General features: G+C 39.9%; 1 protein-coding gene across 3 annotated transcripts in view; it reads left to right on the forward strand.

Moving 5' to 3' along the window:
• epha6 (eph receptor A6) overlaps positions 1-20,095 on the forward strand; it is a 245,183-nt gene that overhangs the window by 214,211 nt on the left and 10,877 nt on the right. For 2 of the 3 annotated variants that reach the window (XM_054786681.1, XM_054786682.1), the window contains exons 8-11: positions 3,936-4,044; positions 12,179-12,249; positions 14,828-14,953; positions 16,061-16,246. In XM_054786681.1, the coding sequence (XP_054642656.1) occupies positions 3,936-4,044; positions 12,179-12,249; positions 14,828-14,953; positions 16,061-16,246 (492 nt within the window). Of the gene's footprint in view, positions 1-3,935; positions 4,045-12,178; positions 12,250-14,827; positions 14,954-16,060; positions 16,247-20,095 lie in introns of those variants that run through there. The other variant, XM_054786683.1, reaches the window with a different exon arrangement.

Genomic DNA, 20,095 nt, shown 5'->3' on the forward strand with positions numbered 1-20,095 from the left:
AACAGAGACGCATTATGCTGTACAGAAACACATACATTTTAAAGTTTTTAGTAGATTGTTGCCAAACATATGCTTAGATTTGTTTTGTTCCTGAAATCAACACACCAGATGGTTTGTTTCTCAATGACACAGTTCAGTTTGTTTTTGTCTGTTCAGTGTTCTTCCTGATTTGTGTTCATTTTGCAGCTTGTTGTCCTATCAGTGTATGCTGCTCCAGCTCCTTGTGAGTCTCAGCCAATAAGCCCCTTACCTCTCCTTGGGCCTGGCTGAGCTATTCCTTGTTTTGTGATTGGATCGAGTTTATTTAGAGAGTTCTTCTGGGATTCTGGTTATTACACACATTGCAGTATGAGTCTGTGTTACTTTTAGTGGCATTTGCTTTTCCATCGCCGCAAAGCTGTGAAACACTTTAAAATATCAGAAAACAAATTAACCGCAGTCAAAACCAATTAACATTTCGGAAAACAAATGAACAAAACGTACATTTCAGAAAACACATCAACAAAACTCGAAAGAAGTTAACATGTTAGAAAACAAATGAGCAAAATGCACTTTTCAGAAAACACATCAACAAAAAGGTGAAATAAGTTTTCTTTTCAGAAACTTAACAGAACCTGGAAGCAATTACCATTTCAGAAAATACATTCACAAAACCCGGGAAAATTTTACTTTCCAGAAAACACATTAACAAAAGGCGAAATAAACTTTAGATTTCCGAAAACACCAACAAAAGTCGAAACAAACATTTCAGAAAACACATTACATATTTACAAAACTCCAAACAAATTACATTTTCAGAAAACACATGAACAAAGGGCAAAATAAATGGCCGTTTCAGGGAACACATAATCAAACTGGAAACCAATCAACATTCCAGAAAACACAAACAAACCTCAGAACAATGTTGCATTTCAGAAAACACATTCACAAAACCCCAAACAAATTCCATTTTCAGAAAACACATTAACAGAAGGCGAAACCAATTTACATTTCAGCAAACTTAGTAACAAAAGGCAGAAAAAAATTTAAATTTCAGAAAACAATAAACAAATCACAACAGTCACAATTTGTTGGAAACAATGCATCATGATCCTTAATTAATCAACTTGCATTGCTATGCATAAAAAGATTTGCTTAAAATAGCGGGAGATGTGTGCCCTCGTAGACTAGTAGTTAATGACGAGAGCGTTACAGGTGTAACTTTCTTACGTGAGTCACGAGGCCGTACTAATTTGTTTTCTGAAATGCTAAAGTTTTTCGCAGTTTATTAAAGTGTTTTTGCACTTTTCGGCCACCTTAACCCATGACAACATGCAGCTTCTGACTCAATTTGAAGACTCAAAAGCCGGGCAGACTTGTAAGATTGCAAGTTTACTCGTGAAGAGCTTGTAAATGTCAGGATATCTGCCACAATATCGATCAACAAATTGAATACAATTGGAGAAGGTGTCTGACAATGCAGTTCTGATGGTTAGTGTATATGAAATCAATATTTGTGTGTCTTTTTGTGAAGGCACACATGTGCTAGCAGCACCTTTATTGCAATTCTAATCATAAGATACAAAAGGTCCAGCTGCCCTTTTATGTGGGGTCAGGTATTGTTGAGGGGTGTTTGGCTTCACAGTGGCTCTCTCCCATCCAAAGCTGCAGAGCTGGGCTTTATCTGTGGATCATACGGCGCTTGGCCAAGCCTTTGTACTGCCTGGCCTTTTATCTGAAAGTGAAAGCAGATTTGGCCCCTGCCGGCCTCTCTGTCTCTGTCAGTCTGTCTGTCAGTCAGTCTGCCTTTTGTTTTTCCATCAGTCTTTGTCACTTCTACCGCTGTCTTTCACTCTTATTTGTCTTTATCGCTCTCCTGTCATCCTGTTTCCTCATCCTTCACACTGCATCCTCCATTCTGTCCTCGGCTGAATGTCATTGTCTTCTCACACACACCTCATTATAGCCGCATCACTCCGCCACATCCTTACTGGTGTGAGGAATATGTGGGGCTGTGACATTCGTCTGGTGTGAGCACTTCAACTCCCTCTGAGTGGTCAGTAATGCCTGTAATGGGGGTAGAGTGGCGGTCCAGCAATGAAAAGATTGCACGTTTGACTCAACCCTCGTACCTGTCAGCCATTTCCCCACCTCGGTTTTCGTATGCTCAGGATTTGTTTTTTGGTGAAAGTTATTGTGAAAAATTTGTCTCGGTTGTTGTTATGGCTGCAAAATAACACCATTTGTTAGGGAGGGAGCCGATTGAATCCAGTATCGGAATTGGGTTCTGATCCCAGATGCCTGTGAATATTCGCATTCATTCGGGTATTCTCAGGGAATCGATCACAGCTGGACTTTGGTTGTCTTAGAAGACGTTGCGTAAAAACAACCTAAACAGTCTAGTTGTGATCAATTCTGACTGTAGCTGACCTACCTAGTCAGACTAGAGCTGGCCTACCTAGTTGTTAAGCATGAACTGATTAATCCTGCTTGGATGAAAGGCGAAACGTTTCTAACACAACCCGAACAGTCCAGTTGTGATCTATTCTGACTGTAGCTGTCCTATCTAGTCAGACTATAGCTGTCCTACCTATTCTTTGAGCATGAACTGATGAAGCCTGCTCAGATTAGGGGCGGAATGTCTTCTAAGACAACCTGAACAGTCCAGTTGCAATTGACTGTGACAAGAGCTGTCCTACCTAGTCATATTAGCGCTGTCCTACCTCGTCGTTGAGCATGAACTGATAAATCCTGCTCGGATGAGAGTCGAAACGTTTCTGAGGCAACTCCAACAGCCCAGTTGAAATCTATTCTGACTAGAGCTGTCCTATCTTGTCAGACTAGAGCTATCCTACCGAGTGTTGAGCATGAACTGATGAAGGCGACAGGTGAAAGGCGAAACATCTTCTAAGACAACCTGGAGATTCTTGTTGCGATATATTCTGACTAGAGCTGTCCTACGTAGTCCTTGACCATGAAATGATGAATCCTGCTCGGATGAGAGGTGAAACCTCTTCAAAGACAGCCTGCACAGTCCGTGTGCGATTAATTCAATGCCCTGAGAATCGGAAATTTCCAATACCACCTGCAGAGCTTTCAGATCCAGCCATGTCTGTGTCTGCTGAAATGACTCCACAAGCGCCTGCTGGCTTCTCTGCTAACTGGCTGCAAAATGTGGAACCGATCCATCGGAGTTACATTATTTTTTTATTGGAGAAAACCATTTTGTTTTTGACGGGCCTTTCTGGAATGGACTCATAACGAAAACCGAAGTAGCATTGTATAAGAATTAACCATTCATACTCCTTTTTCTGTAAAGTCAAACACAATCTTGACACACTAAATACGGCGGGACACCCACATACTGTACAAAATCAAAGGGCCTCGCCATGAGTATTGTGACCACGCACCCTGATCTGCAATTCATACTCATTAAGCATGAAATATGATCGAAATAAGTTGGGTAATACCAATCATCTTTCAATTATCCAGGCTACGTTAGCCGTGTGACGAGACACACAGAAAACGGGGAAAATCATGAATATCAAATGGGACCAATTTAACCAAATGATCATGAACTAAATCAATTTAATGAATGAATAATATTAATTAAACAGAAGCAGGCCTATGAATCATTCCAGTAAGAAAGCTGATGGAGAGGTTTTGCATCACAAAGAACTGATCAAACATCTTTATAATATTTCCCGTTGGAGAGAGAGCATGGTCTATTTATGGTGCACCGATGGAGAAGATCTATGATTTCATTTTTCACTGACAGTCCGTTTTTTCTCTTTTCCTTTCCTGTCATCCTGCCCAAATTCCCTTTATCTCTCTTCACCTGTATCATTATTTTTTTATACTACATTCATCCTGTTTATCCTGTCTGTCTCTGTTTCTTCCATATTCCCCGTTATGGCCCACCATCCCTATTTTTCCCTCAAATGGATCACCTCCAGCCTCAGACCTGGCCTCTGACCAAGGTCAGGTTTTGGTCATCGTCACAGCAGCAGTGGGCGGTTTTACCCTCCTAGTCATCCTCACCCTTTTCCTCCTCATTACTGGAAGGTAAGATGACTTTACTGCCACTGGTTTGAATTTGTGTACAGTGTTTTTTTACATTAATATGCTAAGAAAGATACCTAGGCTGTGTTGCACTCAATAGTAAACGGGTAGCAAATTTAGGTATAAATGTCATCATGTCAAGATCTAATATGGACTGGGGAAAGCTGAAAAATTACTAGTTTAATTCCAGATTCCAAAATTATGAATGAATTGAATGGAGATGCCCATAAAAATGTGTGTTTTTGGCATACAGCTTGCCACTCCGCCTCCAAACCTGCCTGTCATTGTTGACTTGCAACACAATCCAGTTTAAGCCCTGAATGCTGTACGTCTAAACGTGTTTTAAAGTATAATATGTGCAGGTACTCACCACTGATGAATGGTAGCGTAAGATTTATTAGGCTGAGAGATTTCTATATAAAAAAGCGTCATTATCGCGGTGCCTGACGCTACTATGCTGCTGTGAAGAACCGTCGAACAAAGTGCGACTTGTCAACGCCTGCTGAAAAAACATTATCAATGACGCATCAAGACATACACATGTAAAAATGGGGTGTTCTGTATTATCACATATTTGAATTACTACCAACTTAAGTTGAATGAGATGTGTTTTCTGCAGAAAAAAACGGCCTATTGTGGGATATTTTTTTAAATTAATTGTTTGGCCCTTCATAAACATTGTGCAAAAACATATTTCCATACCAACTCTAAAATTCCCTGGTTAGTATTTTGGTCAGTGAGCAGGGATCCCTAACTGGCGGACCCAGACGGAGGCCAATACAGACCTGAACATATAGTCAATGAATTATTTAAAAGACCTTTTATGCTTTTCCTCTTTCTGACCTATAAGTGTTGTTACAATGTTGTGTTCTCGTGTTAAACGTGCCAACGCGTCAGATCATGAGGTTTGCGCATTTGGAAGTGAGCCCTGAAAGCCGTTTTGGACGGCTCTGCATCCATTTTTTTTTTTTTTTTTAAACTGAGTTCCGTTGACATCAATGCAACCCGGACTTCCAGCACCCCCGCTCTGCTTTGGTCTGTTCACGGTGTTAGCACGTCGAGCAATGGCTCCCAGGAAATGTTTGTTCGGGTGTGCCTAAAGAGGCAAGCATCAGGCAGAAGTGGTTGAAGTTATTGATTCCCGGCCAGCAAGAAAAAAATATCTGTCAACGGCACTTCACACGGGACTGTTTTGTGAACATGGGCCAATACGAAGCTGGACTATCCAACAAACTGTTGCTGAAATCCGACGCCTTTCCAACTTTACTTGGTCGTTATGAAGAGTCAGAAGAGCAATTTGTAAGTAACAATTTATCAGTGTCCTAACTGTGTTTATTTTGTGTAAGTAATTGGACAAAAAGGCGTTCAGCAGCTGTCCGGAAGTCCTCGGGAGTGCTTGGGAGTGTGACCAATCACAGTGGAGTGGGCTCGGCGGGAGGACGCCCGGGGGTGGAGTAAATTGCACAAACCGTTTGGGCTGGAGGCAGGAAACCCAAGTAAACACTGCAGGAAGAGGTGCCAAGCCTGGAAGATCTAGAAAGCTTTCTGTGTGGGTGTGTAGCTGCTCTATAGGAGTCCAGAACTCAATACAAAGGCCCGAAAATTTGTATAATAGGTCCCCTTTAAGTATTTGGAGTTTTGACAGGGCGCTTCTATTTTGACCGGCGCATCTTTTTTAGACTTTATGGTACGTGTTCATCAGCTCAGTAAATCCACTGACCAAAATGCATGCGAGCTAAGCCAATCAAATCTATTCATTGGCGCTAAACATTGCGACTCTAAGTAAAACATCTTGCTATCCTCGTTATCCGTGTTTATTACTCGTTTCTATCTTCTTTTATTTTCCGCCCGCTTGCTACTCCTGCCCTACCTCGCCCTGGCCGCTGGAGCAGACCTTAGCTTGAGGAAATTTTGTGTATCTGGACCTATTTGAATTGTGGTTGAATACCCCTGTTATAGAGGGTCAAGAGTAACCGAATGAGCCTAATGCTCCAACATTACATCACAGATAATGAAAACCCGGCTCCAGACACATGAGTCAAAGGCTACAAGCTGCTGCTAAAATGAAAACCTAAAAAGCTTCCACAGTATTTGCCTTGCATGACACTAGCTACTAATGGTAACAGATCATTTCGTTGCCGTGTCTGTACTGCTCTATGCCATCCGCCCCATTTTTGACCTCACTCATATTTTACTGCTGTATAAAAACACAGCATCTGATAAAACTGCATTTTTCGAGATAACCTTCACTTCTAAGATAATTAAGGGAATTATGTGAATCTCTCTTGGAGATCAATAACCTATCTATCACTTTTGTGGCGCCTGCAGTTGTTGACCTCTCAGGCTTTTCAGCTATAGTACTTTCAGCTTAACATTTTAATGGAACGATCAAATCATTCGGTACGTCTCGTATACTGTACAAAATTGCAATCACTGTTATGTCTAAATGCTTGCACGCTGACTCACTCTGTACGTACGAAACCTTTCTGACCTTCCCTGTAAAGCTGACCATGCTATTCATCAGAAATTCTTACCTGCACGCAGTGGCACGGTGGTGAACTCAGACAGTACGGAACACAAGGATTGGTCAAACACATGGCCTTTTGTGTTGTAATGTTGATGTTCAGAATTCCGTGAATGCACCTCGCTCACCGTGACCGTAATTGGTGCATAACGAGGAAGAAATGTGTGTGTGGCGCTGGGACTGACCGCTGCTGTTGGTGTGTTAAGGTCAGCAATAAAGTTTAAATAGAGCGTCAGACTCTGTGTGCCTCTGTTGAGATTTACAAGATATTACTTGCATAACAATACAGAGTTTCAGTACTCGTCCCTACTTAGCTTGAAGTAAAAGTAGAAAGTTCTCCGCTTATTGACATCTAGCTCCCCTGTACCGTCAAAGTACGTACTACTTAGATTGAGTCACCACTTCACTGTCTGAGTGTTTCTAAAAGTAGATGAGTATCTGGCAACCATATTGAACTTCTTGGCGTTGGGGTTTCAGTGCAAAAATTAAACCAGGATGTACTGCCATTTGCCTCTTATCTCTAAGAAACACTTACCTTTTTGAACCTTTAAGGCCGCCATACTTCTCGCCCGTGCTCACAAAGTTGAAATGAGCAAATCCAAGTGGGTGTGTGTACAGTACTACCAGCGACTGGCACAAATCGGTAATTAATATGCTCATAAAAATGTCTATTTTTGACACACGGCTCACCCCTCCGACTCCAAATCCTCCTGCTAATAAGCTAAATGCGCAATCCATGTTTAAGACGTAAATATGCCTCACACTCTTATTAAACACACTTTAATCAATGATAGAATGTACCACTGATGAACGATAATGATGATCGAGAAAACAGATGAATCAGAAACACGGGTTAGCACAAGTCACAGCAATTATGGCGCGCTCAAGGACCACAAAGTGCGAAAAATCATCATCGGTGAAGCATAGAGACATAAACATGTCAAAATTGTGGGCGTTTTATAACAGTGGAACATGTATGCTGTACATTTTACCTGTATTGTCACCTATTTATTAATCACCCACTTCAGGTGGATGAGATGTGCTTCCTGTGAAAAAAACAACCTAAAGTCAAACCTTGGTTTTCTTACACTCCAGTTTTCGTATTTTGCTAAAATTCTGCCTCGGTTATTGTACGATATTGCACGGAACAGAGTAGTCCTTTTGCCCTGTACTTTATCGTATGACTCACCGTCCCTGCGTTTTCTTGTTGAGTGCGACTGATAAATAAAGAACCCACCATGGACCAGCAATTTGATAAAGAAGGTGAGAAACACTGTACGAAAAGTCTGCATCATTGTTTTCTGCATCTAAAACTATAATTATTCTCTGTAAAAAGTATGTTTTGCTCATATTTTTGGTGTTTGGGTGTCTGCACTTGATTAAGTGGATTTACAGGATTTCTTACCAAAAAAATTACCTTGACTTTGGTACGTTTCGATTGTCGACGAAAATCCAGGTACCGCTGTATTGCTTGTGTGAATATCTTGTTTTGCCTAACGAAAAATGAAAATAGGTCTGCTTTCAAGGATGACTAAGGAAATGATACAATAATCACATCTGAGAGGCTGTAATTTAAGGATATTTACAAGTTTAAATAAAAAAATGATTAATTGCATACCAAAATAGTAAGTAGCAGCTTTAATTGCGGCCCGTGGCAGTTTTTTTTATTGGCCCGCGGCGCATTTCAATAATGTAATTCAATTTTATTTAATTGAAGAAAAATCAAAAACCACATCAGCAAATATGGAAAAATCATTAGTTTTACAAGTAGTAGTTTTACAAGAAAAATCAAAATATTCAGACAAAAAATGTTTACTATAACAAGAAAAAATTTTAATATTATGAGAATATCGTCATAATGAGGAAAAATTAAATCATTTAGTTGTATAAAGTTGAAATATTAAATAATTGTATTATATTAATTAATTAAAAATATTAATATTATTTTTTTAAAGATGAGGGTGTGGAAAAAGTTACAATGTTACACAAATAAAGTCCAACTATTATGGGAATAAAGTAGCAATGATGTGAAGAAAAATCCCAACAAGTAGGTGAAATTGTTGTAAAATAAAAATAAAAAAACAACAGCAGAAAAAGAAAAAACAGCTGTCATTTTCCAAGACTGAAGTCTAAACAATAAGAGAAAAAAACAAGTCATATACTAACAAGAAAAATATTTTTACAAGAATAAACTCGTAATATTAAGAGGAAAAAAATTTAATTGTCCTTTTAGTATTTTTTTAAAGTAATTTTGGAAAATTGGGTTGGGAGAAAATATAAAAATATAAAAAAAATAATACAATATAATAACAATATAATATTATGGGAATAAAGTCATAATATTACAAAAAGAAAATTTACAAGGGCTATTTAAGAAGAAAGTTTGAAATATTTGCTTTTTTTTTTTTTTAAATGCCAAAAATGGGGGGAAAAAAGAGAAAAGCCCGTAGTATAATGTGTTGTTTCAACTGTATCAAAAAGCTGAGGCGCATTTTTTTTCCTCAAATAAAACTCCTTAGCATATCCACATGTGTTGCTTTACAACATTTCCTTAGTGGCCTTTGCATCCTTTTATTTTCGATGGAAAAAGTTTAGACTCTCCTGCTCTAAAGTGGTGGGCATCGCTACGAGTGGCAATAACTGCTAGACCAGTAGAGCCACATGGCCTTTGTTAATCACATCCCACATTTGTACAAGAAAGGAAGACAATAACAGAGGTCCGGACATCAAGTCGTGATCTTCTCCAGCTGGTCATTCACTTTTAGGATGATTTTCACGAGGGATTTCATGTTTACCACTTTCAAAAAGCCTGTTTTTTTTCAAGCATTGCTGTATGGTCTTTCCCCCCGCATTAAACACACACATGCTGTGCAGTAAAGCATTCCATCACAATACACCGTCCTCCTACCCTGTGTACAGGAGGAGGGACTTTTAGTCCTTTTTTTAACGCACTTGAGCAGCCTGCGAGCAAAGAGAGCTTTCATGGGGCTCTCGTGACTGTGAGTTTCTACAAGGTGGGATGTAAGAGGACCTGGCAGGTGAGGAGGAGGTGGACCTCGATGCTCTAAAAGCTTCCTAAAATGTGAATTTGCTCCTGTTCGATTGAAAGTTAAAATATGCATTCTGGTTTGTGTACACTTTGTCCTTGAACTGACGCTACAGCTTTTTTTTTTTTTCTTCCATTCTTCAGTGCCCTCTGCTATGATGCTGGGACTGTCGAGGCAAAAGAGGAGTGGTTGGACTTAGTGTGACGCTTTGATTAGCGCTCTGGGCAAAGTGCTTTAATTGAAGTTCCCGTTTTGGAGTGAAGTGCTTGTGCTTATGCAAATGTGAGCGCGTCCTGCAAAAAAAAAACAACATCGCAGGCAGGACAAGTATTCATGTCAGTTCTGCGTGTGCGGCCTGTACATGAAAGCCAGAGAAGGAGAGAGAGGGGGGGGGGGGACAGGCGGATAAAGGGGATCAGAGGACAGGACTGCAAAGGACTGATAACGCCACACGCCGCCATTTCTTTAATGAACAGCTTGACCCCATCAACAGAGGTCAACAGTGGCTTTCCAAATCCCCTTCTTCCACTTCCTGTCTGTGTCACCTGCCATGTTATCTGCACTGTCCATCAGTGTCCAGGACCCCACAGACTTCACTCAGTCAAAGCCCACACTGGCAACCTGTGGCTCAGAGCACCCCTGACGCCCTGGCCACCCAGATTATGTTAAATCTTCACAGAGAAGGACGTTCACATGCGATTACATGAGCACACGCTCTGTCATTACACCCACACAGGGCACTCCGGGACTGGTCGAAGCCATCACTTCACATAACATATTTCACTAACCCAAAATTGAACATGACAATACCAAATACAGTGAAACATTGGTCAGCGTCATTAATCCACTCCAGAAGGTCCGACTTTAACCGAAATGGACGCTAACCAAATCAAGTTTTCCCATAAGAAATAATGCAATCCAATTCATCTGTTCCAGAAACCAAAAATTTTAACACAAAACACATTTGTATAGTTCTACATGCACAAAACAATTTGAAATACATACAGTATAAATGATGAGTGAGAGAAATGAATGAATATTTGAAGTTACTAACGACCGTCGCTGAAGACAATGTGGCAACAACATCAACAAGAGCTACACTTTCCTGTTTTTTCTTGAATTCAATAGTGATTCTCACCTCAATAACCCAAAATGGAGCCAAAGAAAGTTGCAAGTGCTTGCATTTTGATAAAGAATGTGAGGAATGCTGTCCAATTCAAGAAATAACTCATGACAAAATGGGAAAATGGTGTCCGTGTGGTTTCTCGCTGCCACATTGTGTCTTTGGGAACAGTCACGTCAATAATCAATTCAGTGAAGGTAAAAGTAAGCTTGAATGTTCATTTATCTCTGTCATTCGTCATGTATATGCATTCATAATTGATTTATGCATGGAAAACTATAAAAAAAATTTTGAGTCAACCACTGATGACATCACTTGCCGTTTTGTTAGCAAGCTAAGGATGCTAACAGGATGGTTTGTGCTAAAAATACATTAAGAATGCAGTTGGACTCACGCACTGTGTTAATAACACGACAAGTCGCGCGTTGTATTGTACGCTAACTGGAAAATGTACACAAACCGAGGCAAAATTTTGGTATACATTTTCGACTTTAACCGGGGCGGATGCTAACTGAGGTTCGGCTGTACAGATAATGTAATGAGCCTAACAACAACGACAAAAAATGTTAAGTGTAATATTTTTTAGCAATTTTGCATGATCTTTGTACCTATGCCAGAGCAGACCTGGGCCAAATACGGCCTGCGGTATGTTTCCAAATGAGTTTTTTCAACCTTTAACATCAAAGCTGTATTGGGCGATAGGGTTTGCAATGCTATTTTCAAACGTTTAATTAAGTCTTCAACTATAGAAATGATTCCAATGGTTTCTGAAGCAAGGGAGTCTGCACTTTCTAGTGATATAAGGGCCATTACGGTAATCATGTGGGCGGGTGGAGGTGTTTGCGACAACGTGACTGAGGGAGACACAGAAGCAATTGAGAGCAAATGACAAAATTCTGCTGAAAAAAAAAAATACATTTTATCGGACATTTGTTTTAACCTTTGCTTTCACGTTTCGCCATGTTTGTCGCATTTTTGCTTTGTTTTGCTTGATTGCCAAACATGTCGAGGATGTTGTCGAGAAAGTAAATGAGGGATGTTCATGTACTAATAGTGTCAGTGTTTCACAGTTCATAGTTCGTATTGTCAATCCCAAATAAAGAGTTTTATTTTGGAGTTAAACAGTGTGTCTGTGCACATATAGAAATATATAGCCCGTCTCCCCGGGCGTATTTTTTAGAGAGCCAGAGCATCACACAACATTTATGATGAACTAGTCTTTGCTGTTTCCCTCTCTTTTAAAGCTGTGTTTGAAAGAAATCAAATACCGGAGATGTCTTTAACCATTTATAAATGATGGGTATCTCAAAATACCCAAATTTACAAATGACTGGATGGTCAGCGTGCTTTTAGCCGGGTATTTATTATCTTTAATCTGGCACTGTAAGCAAAAAGCGAAATTGGATTTCTTGAACTTCATCCATCAATGTGTGTGTTTTACAGGTGCCAGTGGTACATCAAGGCTAAGATGACCTCCGAGGATAAGAGGAGGACCAATTACCAGAATGGACATGGTAAAAAAAAACTCCCGAGTAATTGCGGTGCCCATAAAAATGTCTATTTTTGACACTACTTGACACTACTGTACATAACCTAATTTGCTTGAGATGCTCAATATTGCTGATATGCTCAATATAATAATATAATAAGTATTGTCCAGCACTTCATATCCGACACCGATATCAACCCGATATCGGTATAGACAGCAGACAGTCCTTTTTGTGACAATATTGGCATATATATTCCTAATGTACCCGCTTACTCACACAACACAACAGGAGGTCATCTACCCCAATGCCTGCCTCAAACACGGTGCAACCAAAAAGTAACGATAATATTTTGACTTTATTCCCAGAATATAACTTTTAGCCCAACCTAATTTTCCAAAAATTACAGCATTTGTTTGTTTGTTTCTCATAATATTACAACTTTTGAAAAATACTAAAATGACATTTTTTTCCTCATAATATTACAAGTTTATTCTGGTATAATTTTGACTTCTCTTTTCTGGTTACAATACGAATTTTGTCTCAATATTTTGACTTTAGTCTCGTAAAATTGCGGCTGTTTTTGCTATTTCGGCTGTGGTTGTTTTATTGTCAAACTATTTCTCTTTCTTGTTGTAAATTTTCTTCTCGTAATTATGACTTTATTCCCATAATGTATTATTCTCTTAACACTGGAACTTTTCTGCACCCTAATTTTCCAAAAATGTCAACTTTATTTGTTGTTTTGTTCATTTCTCATAACATTATGACTTAAAAAAAAACCTCTTTTGTTTTTAATGCTACTAAAATGACATTATTTTCTTCATAATATTACGATCTTATTCTCATAATAACGCCACTTTTTCTTGTTAGGTTACAACTTTTTTCTTTCTTTCATTATTTGGACTGTATTCTTGTAAAATTAGTGCAAATGTTTTGATTTTTGCTGTAGTTTTTTCGGGTTGTAGTTTTCTTGTTAAATTCTATTTTTATATAATTTAATTTTATATATATTTTATATATTTTTAGAATGTGCTGCGGGCCGCAATTGGACCCCGGACTGCACATTGGACACCTCCGGTTTACGATTTGTGAAGAAGGGTGTAAAAGTCAAGCTGATTCCTACTATGCTGACATTAAAGTAAAAGTAAATCAGATGCGTTTCCTACCAAAAAACGTCCCAATTATGGACATCAAAAGCACATAAAGGTGGGCTTTCCCACAAATAAAAAATGCTTTGAGCAAAAATCACCAAATATTCAGGGATGCACTATAGTGTACATGTATGGCAGCTTGTCTTTCAAAGCATTTGCAGCACAACTCAAGGGGTTGCCACAATGCAATGGGGTGCCCTCATTTTCTTTACGTAACTCTGCATGACAGGAGCAAAATAGTACAAGTTAATGAACCTATTGTTGTTACCTCTTCAACAATGGAAATCAAAACTGTGCACTACTATTGTAAGAAATGTAGCAAATTGGCCTAAAAAAGCTGGTGCATGACAGAATGCATCATGCATCTCTTCTATTATGTTCAATTACTTTATGTGGGCTCCCTTTTAAGACTTGACAGTGAAGTGTGGCATTGTGGGAGGAGGTCCTGAGGGTTTTGTAGTTGTTGCTTCATGCATCAGAGACAACTGAGAGCTATTGTTTTTGTGATACCGTATCGATCACCCATCGCCAAACCCAGCTTGTGTCTGGCTTCCCTGCTGCAGGCAGTCAGAGTCTGCTAAAGATTTTGTGATTTGCTCAAGGACACTAGTGCAGGCTGGAGAACTTCACTGCATGACACAAAGTTAGTAAAGGTCAGGTGTTACAGTCAAGATATTTCCAGATTTGACAAGGATCATCTCTTGAATCATTCCTGTTAAGATTAGATTTTTTTTTTTTTTTTTTTTTACTACAGCATAATTTCCACTTTTAATTAGAAGAGCTCAAGAGTTTAATTACAATTTTCTAAATGATGAGGATCTCTGTTTAATTAATTTCACCCTTCAACTTCATCAACATATTAAACAGCAAATGAAAAAAACCCCTCCAACACTGTTCTACGGATGGGGCCAACTATGGTCCGATACCAGCCTAATTCACCTGCGGAGAGTCCCGATCCATGAGCCCTGTCTGTGCTTGAATGTTGTCAGCAAAAGTAGCTAGAAGAATATCAGCAAATGTAGCCAAAAGAAGATCAGTGAATGAAAACATCTGGGTCGATATAATCGATATAATATCATACTTGCCTGCCATATCAAATAAACAATAATGATAATGGAGCAACCCGGATGTTATGTGCAATGTTCAGAGTTCTGTGTTGTCCAACTGTCTGTGAAGCACACATGTTTGGAGACAGCGACTGATATTCTTCTAGCTACATTTGCTGATATTCTTTTGGCATGGTTGTGACAGTAACGTGTGCTCACTAAAGCGATCGTTGCTCGACCACCTCCTTGTCATAAAAATAAAGCAAACAGAGCTCTGGTATCGGGATAGTATCTGTATCGGCAGATATCCAAATTCAGGCTCGGATGGAAAGTGAAAAAATGTGGATCGGTGCATCCCTTCGTGTTTTACCACTTGATATTTTGTGTGTCATTCACGCTCTGCAGTTCCTTTTCCTGGGATTAAGACCTATGTGGACCCTGACACGTACGAGGACCCCGCGCAGGCCGTCCATGAGTTTACCAAGGAGATAGATCCATCTCGGATCCGGATTGAGAGGGTGATTGGAGCCGGTATGAACGCACACACACACACACACACACACACAATGGTCTCACTGTTTCAGCAGGATATTTGCTATGTTGGTGATAATCTCACGATGGGGCTGCAGTTGTTCCCATGCATGTGTGGGCTTTCTCCAGTTACTTCCAAAAACATGCATGTTGCGTTAATTGGAGACTCTAAATCGGGTCTCAAAATCAACTTTCCCTTCCCTGGGATCCGCTGGAGGTGGAGTCTGGCTGAGGCTGGGCTGCATGAAGCATTCCACAAAAGAAGGGTTTTAAGTATTCCAAAAATCAATCTATCTTAATAACAGTTCAGAACTTGAAAGGTTGCTTCCCGCTTCCCAGCATGCCTTGCGGCACCTGTTTTGTTTTTGCTAAAGTTACGTGTTTAGAGTTAACGTAACTGTTGTTTACTGTTCCCCACAGGAGTGCATGATTAGTTGATACATGATTTTAAGGAGATCATTAAATATGACTGATGTTCTGGGTTGTTCAGTGCAGCAGCATGCCACACAGTTGGGGGCACTGTTCTGCCCGTGGCAGCTTTTTTCCGTTAGTTTATTTAAAGGTAAAGTGGCATTACAGTATAAGCTATACGATACAAGGTGTGTGGTCATGTTTTACTGGAGCAGATGGTCCTGAGTAACTTCAAACTGCGTATGTGCGGTCATTTTCCTCAAAATACAATCATTTTCAGTTTCTGGTATGATAATTTGACATTTTCTATCTGGCAACACTGACCATACCTCTTATTTGACATCAGCTGGGGTAGGCTTCAGCTCAGCCAGGGTATGGAAAATGGATGGATGACACACGCAATCATCATTAATCTCATCTGTGGCGTAAAAAGGGCTGTTTGTGAAAGTTCCTCATTTTAATTTGTTTGTGCAAATGCAAGATGCATTCAAGAGTTGACAAGTTTAGAGATAAAAGGAAAGTAAGAAGTTGTTATGTCTATTTTTGGAAAATTTGATGTGGACTACAAAGAAGCATAGGAGCAGGCGCATGATTGTGCACTACAACACTGCCCTCAGGTGGTACGTACCGCTACCTGCTGGTGGTGTTAAGTGAGTTGACTCCTTACGGTGTGTGTGTGTGTGTGTGTGTGTCCAGGTGAGTTTGGAGAAGTGTGCAGCGGCCGCCTGAGAACGCCGGGGAAGAAGGAGATTGCCGTGGCTATAAAGACGCTGAAAGGTGGCTATGTGGAGCGCCAGAGGGGGGATTTCCTGCGCGAGGCTTCGATCATGGGGCAGTTTGACCACCCCAATATTATCAGGCTGGAGGGCGTGGTCACAAAAAGTAAGAAAACATACTGTAAAATGTCTTAACTTTGCACAGCCTTGAAACTGTTCTACTTCATTCTCACAATTCAATGAGCTTAATTTAGTTCTTCACATCAGTATTTCCATTTTTAAAGATGCCCATGCTTTGATTACAGGCAGCACAAAATGTAATAGAATTGTTTCAATTGTCTGATGCATTGTTGATAAAGATTCTTTTTTCCAGTACAAGCTTATATGGTATTTATGTGCAACCTGTGCACACTGCTTTTTATAATACTTTTCAATCATCGATAATAGGTTTTGGTCATGAAGTTTGCTTCTGTGTTTGTGTACAAGCTATAACCTTGTGTGTGTGTGTGTGTAGTGTAGTAATAGTAGTAGTCCCATGTGTCATTTTTATGTCCTGGTACGCTTTATGCATGCACAGTGTGTGAGAGTGTGTGACGCGCACTTGTTAAGGACCTCTGTTTTACGGGACTCACCCAGTGCAACATATGGTTGTTTTTACACGGCTGTATAAACTGAGACATCTCAGTGAATATTAATGTTTCTCTTGAAGACAACACTGCAACCCAACTGGTGCATTATTAAGGGGCCCCAATTGTGTAAATTGACTTTTTAATGACGTGCTAACAGTAGCATGTGTGTCCCTAGAGCACCAAACATGAGAAAATTCTATAATGTCTCTCACTTTTCAGAGAAGAGGCCCTGAAATGGTCAGTTTTTACGTTTTTCATGATGTCATCACCGAAAAATCTACCATACGCATTATGATATGAGGGAAATATTCTGGAAAAATTAGGGAACATGACTGCCATCTGTGGTGCAACCGTGTTATTTTACTGGTGTGGCTACAGGATGCGGAGCATGCTGGGTAACTGGGTAGCATGCAGCAGCGGCTCAGGAGGAAGAGCAGGTTGTACAGAAATCAGAAGGTTGGCAGTTGGCCCTCCACCCAGTCACTGTTGTTGTGTCCCTGGGCAAGTCGCTTCACCCACCTTGCCTCCAGTGCTGCCTACACTGGTGTATGCATGTGAATTAACTTTTTTTGGTTGTCAGAGAGGCTGTAGGCCTGAATCGGGCAGCTGTGACTACAGATGTAGGTTACCACCACCAGTGTGTGAGTGAGGAGTGAATGAATAATGGGTTCACTTCACTGGGAAGCGCTTTGGCTACCTTGTAAAAAAGCGCTATATAAAATCAATCCATTGTTGTTATTATTATTATTATTAACTTCATGTTGGGAAAGTGTGTACACGGGCTTCCCGGCGTGCATTGCGGGTTGCATACTAGTAATATTAGTACAATAATCCGTCGCCACATTGCACATCAAATTTCACTGCTTCACGCTATCACGGATTTTCAAAAATGTTGTATAGTATTAATAAACCATTTTGTTTTGTGGTTGAATACAGCCTATTATTAGTCAAAAATACTATGCGTATTAGCAAGCAAATTGTACCTTTTTTTTTTTTAATTACACTATTTTAAAGCATAAAAATGGCTAAATGAACTAAAATACAAATATAAGGCATTCAAAAGATGCATTCAAAGACATTGCGATGATATGTAGTATTCTACACTGGTCACTAAGTGTCAGTAATGTTACTGTAATGTTCGGTGAGACACACAAGCACCAGACCTGATTGCCGGAACAACAGGTTTTTATTTCACAACAGGCATAATAAGCCCAAACACGGGCTACTGTTGCAGCCGTAAACCCACACACCAAGCTAAAACTCAACTCTGAACACCTGACGTCACTTCCTATCTGCCCCCCACTCAGCTCCCCTAGCACCGGAACATATTTACAGCAACACACACAAGCACAAGTCTTATTTATGTCTTATTTCCTCTTATGTCCACCGTATTGGGTAATACGAGTGTAAAGGTGACTATAGCCGTGTTGTTTTATGTCTAGAAGGTTTTAATAATGTTTAAAAAAAAACATATTTACAAGGTCATAAACAGGTTTTCTATGCTATTACTACAAAAATATTCCATTTATAAATAAGGAATCCTACTTTGCGGAAATTCACTTATCACATTTGGGTCGGGAACCAATTAACAGCGGATTACTGTATTGGTTTACATGTATGTTAGTGTTTATTTTGATACTCACATAGTCTGTGTGGTACAGTTACATTGTGTGTTCCACATGTGTTACTTGTTAAAACACGGGAGACTATTAAAACGGGCATGCAGATGGAAATTGGAGGGTTTACAGGTATAATGACACCGCCTCTGAGCCCATTCCACTACTTCATAGAGGACAGCTTTGTAAAAAAGCAGGCTTTGCCGCACATCTTGAAATAAAACCTCGAGCTCTGCCATCCATCCGTCAAGTTGCAAACACGGGGGCTGTAAGTTTTCAACATTTTGTATTTCTTCAGCGATTAGGCTAACATAGCATGATAACCAGTGCACAATACCGCCTGTTTAAGCTACACGCAAGTACCGCGTCGACCCGAAGATAAGACGACCCCGAATATAAGATGACTCCTTTTTTCGGAAAATTAGACAACTGACACGACAAATGTAATATTTTTTTCAAATCATGTTTTTGTTGATATTTCTGTCATCATATTTTCCATCCATCCGTTTTCTATGCCGCTTATCCTCACTAGGGTCGTGGGGGTATGCTGGAACCTATCCCAGCTGACTTCGGGCGAGAGGCGGGGTACACCCTGGACTGGTCGCCAGCCAATCGCAGGGCAGTCATCATATTTTATTGATCATTAATCATTTCTTTGGTGCTCTATACTGTGACGTTCTATACAATACAACAAGGAACAGTTTGTGCTTTGCAGTGGGGCTTAGTGAGGCCTTTAATCAAAAAATATTCCTTTTCCTGTCTGCCTTCCCGTCCCACTCACTCCCTCCATCTTTGAGTCCCTCCATCTGTTGTTGTTCTTTAGAGACTAATTATGGCGAGTATTGTGCTGTGACTGACAGCCATACCTGAACTGAAATAACAGGTGACACGCTAGACTGTGGTAAACAGGTGCATTTGTTTTTGCTCATGAACTGTACCGCATAACTTTTATGGTCCGCATCCTGCTAATTAGTCCTGCCGAGCCAAACTTGGCACATTACAACGATGACTCTGACAAATTTAAAAGAAAGTTGATACTTTGTTCAAAGTAAGTTGGTTTCCATGCTCACAGTGGGTCAGCTCGGGACACCTTCGGTCTCTAGTTGACGTCAGAATTAACGAGCCGCTTTATATTTTTGATGCAATCAAACGCAGGTGCAGCCATCCCTCACCACTTTTGCGCTGCAAATTTCACGGCTTCACTCTATCACGGTTTTTCAAAAATATCTTAACTATTAAATCAACGCTGTTTCGTGGTTGAATACGGCCTATTATTAGTAACAAAATATACACATTTAAACAGCTTTTACAAATATTTTATGCCTAAATTAGGCATTTTCAAGCATAAAAACGGCTCATTGAGTACAGTGGAACCTTGGTTAGCGTCATTACTTCCTTCCAGGTCCGCTTCTAACTGAAATGGACGCTAAACAAATACATTCTTCCCATTAGAAATCATGTAAATCCAATTCATTCATTCCAGAAAGCCAAAAATGTTAACACAAAACCCGTTTTTATAGTTTTACGTGCATAAAACAATTCTAAATGCATATAAGTACATATCAATGATGAATAAAAGGGATAAATGAACATTTAAGGTTTTTTTTACCTTCACAGAAGACATGACTGTTCCCAAAGACACGATATGGCAGCGCGATCAACCACCACTACTTTCCTGTTTTGCCATGACTTTCTTCAATTCAGTAGTGTTTCTCACCGCAATAACCCAAAATAGAGCCAAAGAAAGTTGGAAGTGATAAACACTATTGA

Source organism: Dunckerocampus dactyliophorus, chromosome 9, assembly GCF_027744805.1.
Source record: "Dunckerocampus dactyliophorus isolate RoL2022-P2 chromosome 9, RoL_Ddac_1.1, whole genome shotgun sequence".
Classification (NCBI taxonomy): domain Eukaryota; kingdom Metazoa; phylum Chordata; class Actinopteri; order Syngnathiformes; family Syngnathidae; genus Dunckerocampus; species Dunckerocampus dactyliophorus.